The following is a 17,579-nucleotide window of genomic DNA, read 5'->3' as shown; positions in this document are numbered from 1 at the left end:
CATCCTGATTTCTGAATCTATCCACTGTCCTCTCTCTCTAAAATAAAGACATAAAAAGCCAAAAATAAATCCTTATTTTAAAAAAAAAACAAAAAAAACTGAAATGTAATACAGAGACAACTGCAGGACTCAACAGGTCAAATGTTCCAGCGCAACATAAACGCTTCAACTGGTCAACTTGGTGTGCAGCTCAGTCACCAAGACAACAGTTAGATTTCACAGTATAATGCATGGGAAAGTGGGCAAACAAAGCAGACACACACACACACACACACACACACACAGAGACAGACACACACACACACACACACACACACACACACACACACACATGCATGCACACACACTTGTAGAAGTGATTAAACTCAGCAGGACTGCAGGTCTCAGCACTTTTCTCCCCGCTTACTGACAGCTTTGGAAGTGTTCAAATTGGTGTGTGTGTGTAACAAAGTATTGTCTACTGGCACTAGACAACCCCCTCCCCACATTGAGACCCCCCCCCCCCCCCCCCCAGGCATAAACATGTCTTTACATGACACCAACGCTATCTGTCTCCGTCTCTCCGTCTACCACAATGGGAAACACAGAGATTCAATCACGGAGCCAGAGCCAGCCAGACCCGATGTTACAGATAAAGACAGTTAATGTTTGGTCATCTGTGTGTGTGTGTGTGTGTGTGTGTGTGTGTGTGTGTGTGTGTGTGTGTGTGTGTGTGTGTGTGTGTGTGTGTGTGTCTGTCTGAAAGTGTGTTTTTGAGTACCTCTCCTCCTCTCTCGCTCCTGGAGGAGGCGTAGGGAAGTGAGAAGGTGCAGGCGGTGGAGGTGATTGTGGACTCCGACCTCCAACAAGTCGTACTCTGAGAGGTGGAGCAGATCCTGGAAAACACAAAAAATACAATCCTTAACTGTAGACATGGCCAGTGCCACCATACATCTTTATCACAGCTTCAGGGAAAAACGAATATGGTTCAAATGTTAAGACTTTAGGAAAGGTATCCCTTAAATTGGTGGTTCTCAACTGGTGGGTCGGGACCCAAAAGTGAGTCGAAAAGTTTAGTGGGTCGCCAATGTGTGCACGGAAAAGAAGTTGTGTTAAAAAGCATGTGAAGCGTTTTCAAGACATGTTTGTTTTGTACCATTTCTTTCTTCTGTCGTTTAAGGTCATGAACTGCACAATTTTTCATTAAAGGAATCTGATTGGTTTAAAAGATATCAGAAATTTGAGTCGCTATTTCTCATTGAGGTGTGGTGGAGGGTCCTGAGGGTAGGCCAGTTGAGAACCAATGCTTTACACTTCCTATTAGGATTTTTTTGTACGTGTCAACTTTGGCGCCCCCCTGTGGACAAAGTTATACATCTTGTATTTATGCAGATCTTTTCCTGTTGATGTGTTTTCCGAAGAATAAAAAACAAAAAAAAACATCCTGCTTTCTTCTAAAAGTCAAATGTGTAACTCAATCTGAATATTCACTGTGGAAAATTTCTACAAAGGCTGTTTCTTCACCGGCTGTCGATCGCGTCCGACACCTTACCTCGGGTGACGGTTACAAGATTTAGTCTTCGGCTTTTTCATGCCTTTGTTTTGGAGATAGGACAGTGGATAGAGCCAGAAACCGGGAGAGAGAGTGGGGACTGACATGCAAAAAAAGGGGGCCACAGGTCGGACTCGAACCCGAGTCACCCGCTCAAGAGCAGTGGATGGGTCGGGACCCCCTTGGGGGTTGCGAGACCCTGTTAGGAGGGTCGCAAGATTCCTTCCAGTAACAATTTAGGATAGAAAATGTTTTAAAATTGCGTTTTTCACCTATTAATTTGAAAATATATACAACAAAAATATGATGGTGTTTGAGCTACTGTGTGGAGAGGCCTGATAGTCTGCAAGGCTGTGTGCAATGTGAAATGTTTTAAGCACCTCCAGGGACAATGGGGGTCCCCAGTCTCTAGCACTGTTATACTGCGAGCCCCATGTACAGAGGCTGTCGTCCTCGGGCGGCTGGTACGGGTTTTGAATCTGACCGGTGGCTCCTTTCACGCATGTCATTTCCTACTCTCTCTCTCTCGCTCCATGATTTCCGACTCTATCCTCTGTCCTATCCCTCCAGTAAAGGCCCAGCAATACATCTTTAAAAACAAAAAAACAAAACAAAAAAAACCACAGTGGGACAGTGACTCTGGCAGAGCATAAAAAAATGCTGAGACCACTGATGACCTCCTTTCTTTCAGAAGTGTGCCGTCTCCTCCCCTCGCCCTCCCCTCGTCTTCCTGTCATTAGAGCATTGTCTTCAACACACAAACAAACACACCCTGCCTCACTTCAACACACAACATGCTATTTACACAAACGACCCCTCAAATAACCCAGAGAGGGAGCAGACACAGGGTCTTTGAACCAGAACTCAACCTTGTACAGTAATGGAACTTCACACACACACACACACACACACACACACACACACACATGAATGACACACACACACACACACACACACACACACACACACACACACACACACACACACACACACGAATGACACACACACTGTGTCATCACAAGACGCTTATTTCTCAAACTGAAGCCTTGTTGTTTTCGTTTCTCAACAATAAGACTATTCTCTGAGTTCATCACAAACACTGTTCTATTTAGACTACACACATGTGCAGTGGGCCAAAACATGAATATGAGCACATGCACACACACACACACACACACACACACACACACACACACACACACACACACACACACAAACACAGACACACACACAAACACAACAGTGCATAATCTGAATACAGTCATTCTGAGTCACTACAAGATATACAAGCATTTGCAACCACATGCGCACACACACACACACACACACACACACACACACACACGCGCACACACACACACACACACACACACACACACACACACACACACACACATACCTGCATACCAAAGTAGCCAATTTCAAAAACACACACACACACACACTCACACACACACATGTACACACAATAGACTGTAGACACACACACACAAAAGCTTCATTTTTTTAATTTAAAATGTTAAAAACAAACTCACACATGAAGTTAGCAAGTGGTAAAAAAACTGCAGATGTACAGAAACACACACACACACACACACACACACACACACAGCTGGTCATTACAGTCAGCATGCCTGGACAGCTTAGTAATAACATGTTAAGTTAAAGAAGGAGACACCATATGAGCTCTGTGATGTTTACATGTGTAACACACACGACATGACGACATGAGTGCGTCGTTGAATTTGTGTGTGTGTGTGTGTGTGTGTGTGTGTGTGTGTGTGTGTGTGTGTGCATGAAACATGGCTGGCATATCACAACCCTAATCCATCCAATAATCTGACCCGTCCCGTCCCGCCCGTGTGTCTCTCTCGTCTCCCTCTGTGTTCAGCAGCAGGTTGACATGTTTTCTTTCTTCCTTCTGCTCTGGCTCACACGGAGCTGAACGACAAAACAAACTCCCGCAGCATCGCTCTGCAGAGTTTACACAGAAGCTGTCAGTGTTAGTTCTACCCAGCGGTATGTTGGTGTACTGATGAAAAGATGCTTTGGAATAAAAATGATGGAGCACTGTGGGTACAGACAGCACAGGGCATAAAGATCTCAATTTGAAAATGCATCACATTGGCTCGTTCACTTGGATGAGCAGCCACTTTACTTTATTCTGGTTTCACACTCTGTTATTGAGAGACACACATAAGCCTGCAATACACACATGCACAAACAGGAGCTGTGGACATGAGATGTCAGAGCGGGGCTGCTACACAGAGAGGATGCCAGAGCTGTTTGGGAGTTAGATGCCTTGCTCAAGTGCACCTCAGCAGTACAAAGGAAGTGCCCTGACACCTCTCCAGCTACCAGACCAATTTCCAGATTATGTTCCGCACCGGGACTTGAACCAGGGACCTTCTGGTTCCCAACCCTCCAGACTGAGCTACTACAACATTTTAACTTTTAAGATCATTTTCAACTAAGTGTGTCAAACATTCACTTGTTCTGATTTCCTGATATATACTGCTTTTCTTAACAAGTCAATGTCAGTGAAGAGTTTTTGGAATTTGCACTGTTTTTGGTGCAATGAAAAAGGTTATTGTAGAAATCAGGGAATATTTGGATTTTTTTTTTGCAGGGGAAACTGAAATCCACAGAGCAGAGAATTAAATATTTAACAGATGCATTGAGGACAGTGAGCGCCCACTGCTCAGCATCCAATGCCCGCGTGATGTTAGGACATGGAACTGGAATTTTTCAAAACATGTTGATATCAAATAGACTTTTAAATATATTGATTCATTGTGAAAATAATTGACTTTTCCGTCTGTGGTGGGATGAAATGATCAGTTCACACTTTCCCTCAGAAGGTAAAGAAATGAAACAAACCCTTGAAAAGACAAAAGGTTTCAGTCACTTTACCTGCAGTGTCAAACAAGATGTATTGCATTCATTAAATAAATGGAAACAATATGTCGGACCATGTCACTTTATCACTTTAACGGGACCTCATCTGGAGATTAAGCTTCATATTTGGTCAAAGTTGCTATCCTGAAATGTTGTAGATCACAATCCAGTCCAAACATAAATCCTCATTGGACTCTTTTTGTTCCTGTAGCTGTTGGTTACACTGATGATGTGGGCCCCCGTTGGTTTCATGGGTTTGTTGTGATAACGAGCAGACAGAATGGCTGAGATGCACTGAGCTGGATGTTGTTGTTTTAACATCCAGAGAAAGGAGAGCAGAGCTACAGCTATGACGCATGGAGAATAGTCAAAGTGAGAAGGCTGATCCTGTACACAGATGTTAGATAGAAGTGTTTATACCTGAAGTTAAAGGAACAATATGTTACCTTTTCCACCTTAAAATTGGCGTTTCAAAGTCCATCTTGTAGTACAGAAACTTTCAACAGGGAGAATAGCGTCTCTCTCATGTCCACAGATCGGTTATAGCACGATGTGTAAGTTTGGCAGCGGGCCGGCGGGTGTGGCTTTACGGTACTAGCCAGTTAGCCCGTCTCTGTACTGTTTGATAAAATGGCAAACAGTGATGATTGATTGGTTTACACCAAGCAGGCAGGTTTCCTAGTTTAATCTGTAGAGTTTTATTTTTGTAATTCATTATCCTTGTGTTTCTCTCTGGTCTAATGTGTTTCTTGTCTTGTATTTTCTTCTTGCCTCTGCGTGTGTTTTCCCTCCAGTCCTAATTACCCTGACTGTCTTCACCTGTGTCATTTGTCTCACCTGTGTTTGATCACCCCTGTGTATTTCATGAGCTGCTCGGGTGGGTTAGGGTGCGTTGATGCTCCGGAGAAGATCTGTTAAAAGTTACATTTGAGCAAAAAGTTGATGTGCAATACCTGAATTTAAAAAAAGTATGTTAACATGAACAAAACCCCTACGTGATGACGATTCTGACGTCAAGTCGGGAAGTCGGGCACCTCTTTCTTTCAGTTTTTCCAGTTTAGCAGGTGTTCATGTGCATTTTACAACTCGGAAACTTATTTTTCTGATGTGTCCGATACCACATGAATGCAGCAAAAGTCTCGGTGTTCCTTCCCTCTTGTTTCCTCTTTTGGACTTTGAATCTTAGTATGTTTTTTTTGTTGCCTTTTGCTTTTTTGTTTGTGTTTGAATAAATATTTTTGGTTTCTGCACGAGGGTCCTGCTCTTCTTTTTTTTTGTGACACCATGAGGGTTAAAATATATAAGAAAGGCACATTGTCTTGTCTATTACCAGTGTAATTACTGTAATTATTATAATTGTTGATTTTATTGTAGTGGTGTTAAGAGTAGTGCTAATATTATAGTAATGAAATTATATTACTACAATCATTATTGACAGTTTTTTTGTTATTATAAATCCTATATCAACACATTTCATCACCCTGATCGTTTTATTTCTTGTGTGTGTGTTTCCTGTAAAGCTCTTTGAACTGTGTTGTGTGTAAAGAGCTTTATAAATAAACCTGAATCTCTATCTTTACCCTCTTCCCCTTCTTCTCTGCAAGCTTTCTCCATTGCCTCTGGTAATGACACCAATGCATTCTGGGTAAACTGTGGCAGGACATCATTGAATTATTCATGTCTGATTGGTGAATCAATCTCCTCTTTCAGCCAATAGCTGCGTCGCGTTTCGACTGAGGACGGCTGTGTATCACGGTGCATTCAGGCTAATGGAGTTTTATTACGCCGCTGTAGGAAACACTCTTAATGACGACCGTTTGTGTTACCAGAATAGAAACATTTTACTGAAATACCCTGTTAGAAAAATGATTTAAAGGGTCAGTTCATCCAAACTACAAAAACACATTTTTGCACTTACCCCTCATCAACTTGGATCATTTAAGACGGTTTAATCTTTAATGTGCAGACTCTAAATAGAAAGAATCCAGAGGTAAATAATTCACAGCTATGCTTTTTGGACCACAGAAGACATTTCATAACACTTCTTTTTATTTAGAGCAGCCAGAAATCTTTGACTGGAAACTGGACTTTATGATATTTATTTGATTTTTCCCAGGTTCAGTTTAGAGTTAATATTCCCCCAAATGTCAGGTCTAGATGATTTGTTTTTTCTCTTTTGTGATCAAGTTTCTATTTATATTTTCCACAGACTGTAAATATTAATGGATGAAGCCTGAGTGATGTCACCCATCTGTTCCTGCAGGGGGGGCGCTGGAGTCCCATCGATGGCGGTCTCCATGTTGGAAATCCTATCTCAGCCTAACTTTCAGTCAACCTAACAACAGGCTGAGAACTGGAGCTGTAGAATACCAAGGAGAAATCTTTTCTGCGTCTTATCCCATCTATCCGCCTATCCCTTTTTTTCTTTTGTAACACAGAGTGATAGTTTACAAGACAGGGGGACTCGCAAAAAGGGAGCCACAGTCGGAAGTCGGAGTCCGCCCATCAAAGAACAACTTATTTTCAGTCATTTTAGGGCGCGCTCACAGAAGCAACGTTGTTCCATACTGGGCTTTAGCATGATTGCCCCCTCACACTAGTCAGATGAACTGGACTTTAGGGGTGAAGCGTGCTTAGACACTGTATGGATTGCTTGGTGTGAGTGAGCCCTGGGAGAGACTCAGTGCTTTTTCTTGGGTTTTTTTCACTGCTGGCTGTAAAGCAAGTTAATTTTAAGTTTTAATATTAATAATTAAGTTGACTTTGACCTTTTATTTCCAAGTTTTGTAATTTGCTCCTGTAACTTTGAGGGTATGTTAGGTCTACTAACTACCTCCTTCAGAGTTTCCTGATGAACAATCAGGGTATACATAAATCAGTGATTTATTCTCTGTTTCTGTGTGTTCATGTGTTTTTTTGTTTTTACCTCCACACCATCATATTCCTGCTCCAGCGCTGTGCAGTACTGCGGCAGTCCCAGCTGGCTCAGCCACCGGGAGATAGACTGATGCTTCATGATGACACATAAACACACACGTGCATGAACGCAGCTTCACTCACAGACGGGCACTCACACGCGTTAGTTCTCCTTTTAGGTGGAACCTGAAACAAAGAAAAGAAATGGATCATTTTACAGGAGATGACTTTTAAAACCTGTGAACCAGCCTACAGTGAACGTCCGTAAAAACCCTGCGCTGAAACGACTTTCTCACACCAAGGCCGTTCTGTAGCCAAGGCTCCTCCTTTATCAGTCTTACGGGCCGATTAGCAGCAACATTACAGACTCTTTAATGCTGTAAACGCCCGAGGGTGACGATGCCTAAGTGTCAACAGAAGGCTGATACCGAGACGGAGAAATCAAACCTCGGTCTGTATCTGCCGCCCGTCCAGATAGAGACAAGAAACACTAAACAGACCGTTCAGCGAATATGGAGCTAGATACCGGGAACAGGAGCAGATACCATCCAAACACCCGGGCTCATTACTACCTAGAACCATATTTACTCAGAAGCGCCCTGGGCCATCGCTACAGCAACAAATATGCACAATATAAACACATGAACACGAGGTGATGAAATGATGAATACAGACGGAGCCTGAATGCTGAGATAAAGCTCGGAAAGTATGAACAGCACATAGCTGAGGGGATAACTGCGGAATAAGAAAACGGGAAAAAAAAACACAACAATGTGTGTTTATTCTGAAAATTAAAATGCATTTTATTTTGAAATTTCCTTCTCTTTTCTTTCTTTTTTAAAGTTATTTTTGGGCCTTTTTGACTTTATTGGACAGCTGCTAATAAGAGGAAATGTTGGGAGGAGAGAGTGAGGGATGACATGCAGCAAAGGGTCGAGGTCGGACTCGAACCCACCGCCGCTGCGACGAGGACTGTAGCCTCTGTACATAGGGCGCGCCACATAACCGCTAGGCTTTTATCTCTTGAAATGTGCTTTTCTATTTAAATTATGAGAACTACTTAGTGGGGCGTTTTTCTGAAAAAAGGGTCAAAGTGTCTTTTCTTTTGACATTTTATTTGTCTACAGTGTATCTGCAAACACAGAACCGGATAGAACCGAATCAAATAGAAAAGATTCACAGGTGAATACCTCGGATTATGAGGGATACGACACAAGCAAGCTCAGGTGAACAGCGAGGAATGGATCGGATTTTGATCTACTTGGTTTTCTGATTTCAATCCATCGAAATAAATCCCTATCCATCCTAACCCAAACATGGGACCAGCTATAGACATCTGTGCTGAATACTGTAATCTATCAACCATAAAGTAAGATGTGAGCATCTGAAACTACTCAGTGTTTGAGAAACGTCTCATAGAGGGATGTGAAATACACATCTGTCCTTGAAGGCATCGTAACAGTATAATGAAGAGGTGTGAAGGTCAATGTGGAGCTCACACTCATACTTGAGTTTAGGGATGGGATGAAATATTGATAAAAGGTTATAAAGCAGTCCTAACTCATGTCATATGTGATGAGCACATTTCTGGTGCCAATTAACGATAATTGAATTTTTTATTGGAACATCGCTCTTAATAGATTTCTCTGCCAATTTGACTCAACGTGTCACACTACGTCATGACTCCTGACGGTGATGCTTATGACATGACGGTAACTTTGAGAAGTTAAATGAATAGAAGAAGTTGAGCGCAGGATGAGAGAAGAAAAAGAAAAGCAGCAGGATGAGGACCTGTGCCCACTAAGGAAGCCAACACAAAACAATTTCAGTTCAGCGGTTTGAGAGCTCAACTTTCGGACCACTGCAGCGCTCGTCAAGTGTCACTTATCCACAACCAACCAATCAAAATCAAGAAGGGGCGGGACTTCTGATGTCAGCTTTGTCAACAACAATGATGAAGGAGAAACTAATCTCACTCTGAAGGGAATAATTTCAGGTGCTGCTGATGCAAAGACAGGATTTATTAAAATTGTTTTAATGTTTCCTTCCTGATATTTCCTTCAATAAAGGAAAATTAGATGCACACAGAGCTATGCATAATTTAATTGTGACTGACTCTTAATCTGCAGCACTCAATCTAAAGCATATGCTGATAATCTCTGTCCTGATCAATGAGAAAATGATTTCTATCGATTTGAACAATAATGGTGTTCTGCATTGTATTTGAGCAGCTGTGTGTTGTCAGCGTCAAAGTCTCCCTCGTGCATTGTGTTATTAAAGGCAGGGCACACATATATGTAAGGAGGGGGGAGGGGGGGGTTGTACTGTCATTATGCACATGTGTGTGTGCGTGTGTATGTGTGTTACTATTCATGTGTGTGACTGAGCACGTGCGGTAGCCCCACTCCCACTCAATCACTTAAGTGATGTCACAGAGATATACATGATGTCACTGGCTGTCACTAAAGGTTGTTAGACCCCACAACACACACACACACACACACACACACACACACACACACACACACACACACACACACACACACACACACACACACACACGCACACACACACCTCCTTCAATCATATCAATCTCCTCTATGGCTGTGTCATCATGTAGATTAGAGAAGTAGTCGTTCATACAGTATATGGACTCCCGTCAGCATCCTACAGCGTTTTTACTTTAACCTAATGGAGATCTGGAGGTCGTCCAGGAGGATGACTGACCTCCATGTCCCACCAGGAATGAGCTTACAGACAGAGCATACACTGTACCAAGCAGCAGAATGACTATGTCACTCCCGCTGGAATCTAATTTAATACCACTGTTAGAATATTAAACAATGAATTTATCACAGTTTCAGCTTTGCCTCTCCTCATGTTTACTATGATGATGATGATGATCTACACTCGACAAGAGGCGGCAAAACTACAAACAGTCTTTACCCATGGTCAGATCCTGTGTGTAGAAAAGACTAGCAAAACTAGAAGTCCTGATGCAACATCATAGCTGGAGTAAAAAAAAAAAAAAAAAAAGAAGGGAGTGAGTCACCCAGAAAAGTCACCTTGTAAAAGTGTGCACCCCAAGCTGCAGTGATGCTTGTAAAGACTTAAGACCTCCCTGACTCATCTCAGCTTAGAGAAGAAAAAAAATCAAAAAGTACTTTCTTCTTTGCAAAGATAACTGCACCTCCCATCATGTTTAGGAGAATATTAGAACTTAAGTGATCAAAGTTCAGATAAAATAAGAGTACAGAGGCTCTCTAAGCGGACATGCATCCAAACATTTTATTTACTCTGGTTGTGTAAGGGGAAAAATGTATTTTGTTTATGTGTTAAAATAATTCTGTTGAGTACTGTCTGACATTTCAAGAAATGCTGTTTTAGGTTAAACTGGCCTATAAACATCTTGTTTTTGCATGACATTTGATCTCTACCAGGATGACTGCATGGACATCTGTTCTTCTTGATTGTGTTAAACTGCTTCCTCCTTGACATGTATAAAAGGAGTCTTCAGGGTCTCTCTCATTTGAGTTTCTCTACAGACTGATCACCATGATACACTCTGTGCAGTCACTCCTTGCAACTTCTTCTCACTTCACTGAAAAATGTCCATAACAGTTGCCATGTCTTGGACACTGAAGCTTCAGCGTTTAGCCAGCTCTTCATTGGTCTGTAAACCTTTCTGCGTTCTAACCTCTCTCCATTTTTCAAAAGCATCTCTCCAATATTGATCCTAGTTTGAGCACGTTTCTGCTCGTGGAGCTTATTAGAAACATGCAGAGGCTTTTCAGGTCGGGTACAATCACTTCTATCTGAACCAGTTCTCTTGCCCGCTTCCATCTCTGCAACACCTTTTGGCGTTGTTTTTTTTGTGCATGAGATGCTCTGAAAATGTGTCTTTCCTATGTTTTATTTGCCCGTCTGTTAAGGTTGAATTGTAATGAATGAGTGTGCTTTGTGAAGTTTGCATGAAATCACTTTATCTCTTCTTCTATTTGATGCCACCACGAGGACGTCAAACTGCCTGGTCTCACTTTCACTAATTTAAAAGGGATATCACACAGGAAGAAAGGTTTCAGTTCACCACTGCACTCCATATGATAACCATAAAAATGAGCCATTAAATCTTACAGTCAAACGAACTGGGGTTAATTGAGGAGTTTTTGCAGCTGAGTCAGGAACACCCTGTCTGTCTACAGCTCCGCTTCGGTCTACTGTACACAGATTTAAGGAAGCTTCCAGCATCTTTGAGCCAGATGATGCATTTAAGTAGAGTATTTAGCAGCTGTTTGTCGTTTTAAAGTATTGAAGCTCGTCCCTGATAGTGCGAGCAGTTCGTCTTGTAAAAAGTTCCAATGGAGCTCCATGTGGCTGGTTGAAAACTTCTGAAAGATCAGAGAACATTTACTGACAAACTAATGAAAATGTGTGTTGGATTTGGTGGAAGGAAAGCAGCTCAAGGATGTTAAGACGCTGCTCGCTATGAAACAAAACTTTTCATTTAGTTGCATGTCCGTTGGGGATGTCAGATTTCCTTTTCCTGGAAAAGAAAGAAACACTTAGTCCTCATAAGACAGACGAATACTCTGTCGGGATGCTACAAAAAATGGCCTTTGAGAAAGATTTCATCACATGGAACTCCTCCTGGTGATCACGTTTTTACAAGACTGGCATTTTCTCCTTTTTCTTTACAGAGGAAGGACATGGTTGTACATATTCCCGATAGTGCTGAGAGGACGAGAGAAAAGAGACGAGGTCAGCACTGATGAGTCGAAGAGGAACGGAGCACAGAGGAACGATTTTTCCCAGGAGAAGCAGTACACAAGTTCACGATCCAGAAGACTAAACCCAGAGTTTCCCTTGAGGGTTCTTCTTCCGGACCGGTCAGATCCAAGCTTCATGTCCTCTCATCCCTGCTGGTTTGACCTCAGCTTTTTCCCATGACCACATTTCTCTGGAGCACTGTCAAAGTGTCCATTGTATTATAGAATATAAATTGGCCTATCCCAGAATCCCTCTCACTAAACAGGCCTGGATATCTGACATCAGACAGGCATGAAATACCCAAACAACTATGGCAAACATCTAGGCAAACTCAAAGTCCAGAGCGTGCAGGACAGCATTAGAGGACTTTTCCATTCTCTCAGTCTCTCTCTAATGCCTCTATTGGCTGCCTTCTATAGTCCAAGGGCGTCCCCTTTTTTGCCAATCACATTACACTGACACAATCCAACCAATTGAATTAAGCTGCAAAAATAACACCAGCATCACCACTCAGCCATTTCCAGCTCCTGTGACAGATCCAGGCATCTGGATGTTTGATTGTTTCCAATGAAGGACGCTATGCAAAGACGGTTACTGAGTTATGGTCTGAGGTCACTGTGACAAATATTCCAGGTCAGTTCAGGTCTCCTGCATGGCGGTGCAGTGGTTAGCGCTGTCGCTGTCGTTTGAATCCCCGTAGGAAAGGGCCTCTCTGTGTGGAGTTTGCATGTTCTCCTCGTGGCTCCAGCACCCCCCGCGACCCGAACGGGAAAAGCGGTAAAGATAGTGGATGGACTAACAGAGGCATGTGCATCAAGAACAGACATAGATGCATAACAACCCAAGTTAATTCATCCCAACTGAGGTCAGCGCAAAAAAAGTTAGCACATATGGCTCATCCAAACCTAAAGGAATGGCTTGTTTTTGAGGTTGTATGAAGGATTTGTCAATAGTGTATTAGCCACAGGAGATGGCAGTCAGCATGGTCCCTTCGTTGAGTAACTGGTTGGAGGGCTGGCACAGAAGTTAGGATATACAACGCTGCAGACGGGCCATTTGTCCCATAAAATGTAGGTAATTTAAAGATACCATACTCTCCCCATTTTCACCTTTCATGTTGTCCAATCCGTGAAGCACGTAGAGTGGCTTTGCATGATTTGCAGATTAAAAACCTCCTTAATACTGGCGTCAGTAAACGTCTCAATTTCAGCCTCTGCCTGAAACGTTTGGTTTCAGACGCTGTGTCTTTAAGGCCCCCCTCCACATGTTCCCACTTTCTTCTGATTGGCCCAGCTCTCTGGAAGCACTCCGGGGGCAGAGTGCTGGAGGGCTGCCACCGGAGGACTGCTCTCCAGTGCTGGTAGAAGAGAGCCTGAACGGGACTTAAACGTCATACTCAGAGGCTTGAATCCATCTTCGGGGAATTAACGCGTGATTTGCAGGACAAGCCATGTAGCTCCCTCTGCAGACGAATCCTGGGATTACTCCAACAAACATTTACCTCATGATATTATATTTTGGCTTCTGTTTTAGCTGTTTTTATTTTGTATTTTCTGTTCTTCTGTTGTAATAACTTTTAAATGCTCTCATGATGCGTACGATGTGTTGTGTGAAGCACCATGAATGACTTTGTTGCTGAAATGTGCCTCGCATTGAAGAAAGTACCAGATAGACTAAAATGTGTGCAGAAATAATGTATCCTTCTGTTCAGCCGCTCTACGTTTCAGAGGGAGTATTCTCAATCAAGAATCTTGACTGTGAGCGAGTCCTTCCTTGCTGTAATGATTTAGAATTGTTTAAAACAGATGCTAACTTTGCCCTGAGGTATCAAGTATCGACAGCCATATCAACGCTCTTGTTTTTTTAGCTGCACCAAACATTAAAAAAAAAGTCAAAAAGCGTAATAATCATCAATCCCCGACTTCCAACTACAGCCATGCTTGTAAGCAGCCTTAACTCGTTCTGAGCCCAGAGTTTGAGGCAGGAATGTTACCGATTAGGAGATGCTCTGTGACCTCTCCTGAACTGTTTCTGAGGCGTAAATATGAACCTCTGTCAGGTGCGAGGTGAGGTGCGATATCATTTTCTCCCTGTGGTCGTGCGCTCGCCTGGAGAACGTGTCTGAAGCTGTCTGAGTGTGTTCACCTGAAGGTTACAGTATACCTGCAGAGAAGCAGCTGGAATATGACAGCTGCTTCTCTGCAGGTATACTGTAACTCAGAGAAGATCAGGCGAGACTGGATAACTACTGTTTTCTGCAACAAGAAGTTCCTCTCCCTTTTGCTTTTCTTCCTGTCTTCTAATCCTACAAACTTATCGTCTGTCTTCACTTGCTTCCTCAACCTTTTTTCTCATCTTATTTCTCTTTCTCCTCTCTTGTTCTTGCCTCTTCTGTTTTTTTCTACAGTAATCTCCTTATGTCTTCACTTTTATGCATAATTCCTACCTCCTCTTAGCTCCTCCTACAATCCTCCCATCAAATGTCGATCCATTTACTCTGCAATTTCCTCTCAGACACTTTAATAGAGAGTTAGAGACTTCACAGCCTTCTGCATTTGATGCACAAATGAGCAGAGATTAAACGGCCGCCTCGAGGGTTTGTGGCTTTGACAACTTCATCTAGCTCTCTCTCTCTTTCTCTATCTGTCTCTTCTTCTCTCTCGCTCAGCCACACAGGTGCATATCAAGCATGGCTGGGCTTGCAGTAAAGTAGCCACACAGCAGCAAACATCTTATTTGTGTGAAATGTAAGATGACTTTCACTGTGTCTGCGCTGCAGGCGGAGGAGCTGGTATCACACTGCACCATCAAATTAGCACTTTTCATTCAGCTTGGATGTTTACCTCCAGGATGTTGCATTTTTCTCTCTGAACTAAAACTGATTACAATGCCTCCTTTAGAGGCACATTCCCCTGTTTTATTGGATACTTAACGACACGTGTCTGCATTTATTATACAAGCCAGAAAGGAACGAGGGACATTACACTTTGGCGGTGTAATTTATCCCCAATAAAGCTATACGTTTCCCATTTAAAGCTCAACTCCTGTAATTTTCACATCTAGGAATGAACTCTCATTTTGTTTGCATCAGTAGACTGACTCTAATTATTATCATTATCTGTTGAGGATCATTCTCATAAAGATTCAGTTCAGATTGTGTGGGTTTAAAAAAAACAAAAACACACGTCTGGTCCAATCACTGAAATATGTTCCGGGAGCTGTGAGCCAACATGTTTCTGTGCACCGTAAAACACAGCTTGTTGGAAATGCATATAATAATCTAGCTTGTCATCACTCGTATGGAATTGAATTCATTTTAAGAATCTGAAAAATCTTATCAGAGTGGAGACAAACTAGCTTTGCAATGAAGTCTGGCAACATATTTGCAATGTGTTTTAATCATTTAATCACACTTTTAACTAAAACTTTTATAATGTTTGGTTATTTTCTGCACTTATGTTATAGAATAAGTATGAATTTATGCTTGAAAATTACTCATTTTTTCATCAAATGTAACTTGCCTGGTGATAACAACTCACAGATATGAGGGGAAGAAGGAGAAGGGAGGTATAATTTACATGACTCAGCTCTGAGGTAAGGGCATTCCTCAGGGAGCTGTCTTGCTTCAGCACATACTGTAAACCAAAATACAGCTGAAAAACATCTGTTTTTCTGTGAGGAGAACCATGGCACTAAGGTGCTCCAATGAGAAGAGGGATACTTTTAGCTAAAATGTTCTCTCAACATGAATCCCAAAAGGTTAAAATGCAAAAATATCCATTATCTTTCAATGTATTCTCTGTAAAGTTGGATCTATTTCATGCAGTTTATTTTCCAACATAAGCCTGACCCTGCAGGACTCTGTCACAAAAGTGCATTTTCTTAAAAGTCCTTGAGGAAAAGAAGATATAGCTCTAATTTTTAGGACGTATGCTCCAGTTTGTGGTCTGATTAAAAATGAATCTGAAGTCAAGTTTCCTCCATCGTTTCACAGCAACAACGTGCAACCTCCCAGGTGAAGGCATCGATAGTCTGCATGTTTTAGGCATTTCTTCATTGTTCTCCAAGAAATAAAAAAGTATCAAATGTGTCAAAAGGCTGTTTTAAAAAAGCTCATAAGTCTTACCTTGTGGGGGGTTGCAGAGGCACCGAGCCGGTGCAGCGTCTCTGCATGCACGCTGCACACTTGCTGAAGATATGATGCAGAGTTAAAGCGCTGATAACAGTTCAGGCACGTTACGCAGGTTAAGGTGATAGTCCGGTTTCCATCCGTGCACGAGCATTAGCTTCAGTCGCAGTCGACACTTCTGCTGAGCTCAACCTTCATGTAGCCTACCTGTCAACACTGAGAGAGCGAGAGAGAGAGAGAGAGAGAGAGAGAGAGAGAGAGAGAGAGAGAGACAGAGAGACAGAGAGAGACAGACAGACAGACGAGAGAGACAGAGAGAGAGAGAGAGACAGAGAGAGAGACAGAGACAGACAGAGAGATGCTGCCTTCACGGACCGAGATAAACTTGGTCTGCTGGAGGGCAGAAAGATGCAAATCAAGGCAATTATAATTAGTCAGAATCCCCCCCCCCCCCCCCCCCTCCCCCCCTCCTTTTCTGCAAAATAATCCGGGTCCCAAAGGGTGACTTCCTAGTTCTTGACTGTAGCCATATCCACATGAAATGACCCCTAACCCTTACCCTACTACAATCAGATAAGTAAAAGATAGTGCATAAATGCTGTGGCTATATTGATTTAGGGACCATGGGGTGACTTCCTAGTTTTTAATTGTAGCCTTACATCAACACTGAATGATACTATAATCAAATAAGTAAAGGATAATGCCCTTTAAAGTGTCCAGTTTAAAGGATTTATAGAGAAAATCAACCCCCGGGCCATTAAAGGACTCCTTAAGGTGTCAATAACTGCAGTTCCTCTAAAGGCCAGCTGGGGGCTTCCTCCAAATGTGAGGCTTAATTTTTAAAATGTCAAACTTTAAAGCAGAAACAAACATATTTGCAGCCTGGTACAAAAAAAACTTTGGGTCTGAATATTAAATAATATTTGTGTCTTTCTATTGCTCATTCTCACCTATGGTTCTCCCATTTAAAATATGAGGACAGGTGCAACAAATAGGCTACGTCTTTAGCATTATAGCAGGTAAAGAGTAGGCTACATATTATCCCCCTTTTCCACCTTTTCAAACAGTCTCCTGTGGTCTAAATGAAACATCTGTGCTGTGCTTTGGCCAAAATATAACATGAATCAAGCACCAGAGGAGGTTTGTGACCCTGGATAAACCAGCTCTCTCAGAACGCTCTGTTTTGTTGTGTGTGTCTCTTTAAATGCAATGAGCCCCCCTCTGAGTTTTCCTGGTAGACATCACTCCTTTGCTAGTGAGAATAAAAATGGAGGACCTGCTCTAAAGTTTTGTTCTAGGCTTGGGGTGGAGTCCATGGGTGGAGATATCAGGGGAGGG

At 42.4% G+C, this 17,579-nt stretch overlaps 1 protein-coding gene across 1 annotated transcript in view; it reads right to left on the bottom strand.

Moving 5' to 3' along the window:
- The window catches only part of bcar3 (BCAR3 adaptor protein, NSP family member), a 76,081-nt gene extending 59,683 nt beyond the window's left edge, over positions 1 to 16,398 (bottom strand). The window contains exons 1-3 of the mRNA XM_061034816.1: positions 16,239 to 16,398; positions 7,356 to 7,531; positions 761 to 875 (exon numbers count right to left, since the gene is read on the bottom strand). Of these exons, the coding sequence (XP_060890799.1) occupies positions 761 to 875; positions 7,356 to 7,445 (205 nt within the window). The 5' untranslated portion in view covers positions 7,446 to 7,531; positions 16,239 to 16,398. The remainder of the gene's footprint in view (positions 1 to 760; positions 876 to 7,355; positions 7,532 to 16,238) is intronic.
- Positions 16,399 to 17,579: the final 1,181 nt, after the last annotated feature.

The sequence above is a fragment of the Labrus mixtus genome, chromosome 3 (genome assembly GCF_963584025.1).
Source record: "Labrus mixtus chromosome 3, fLabMix1.1, whole genome shotgun sequence".
In the NCBI taxonomy this organism is placed as follows: Eukaryota; Metazoa; Chordata; class Actinopteri; order Labriformes; family Labridae; genus Labrus; species Labrus mixtus.
This window is presented reverse-complemented; position numbering and strand designations above follow the sequence as displayed.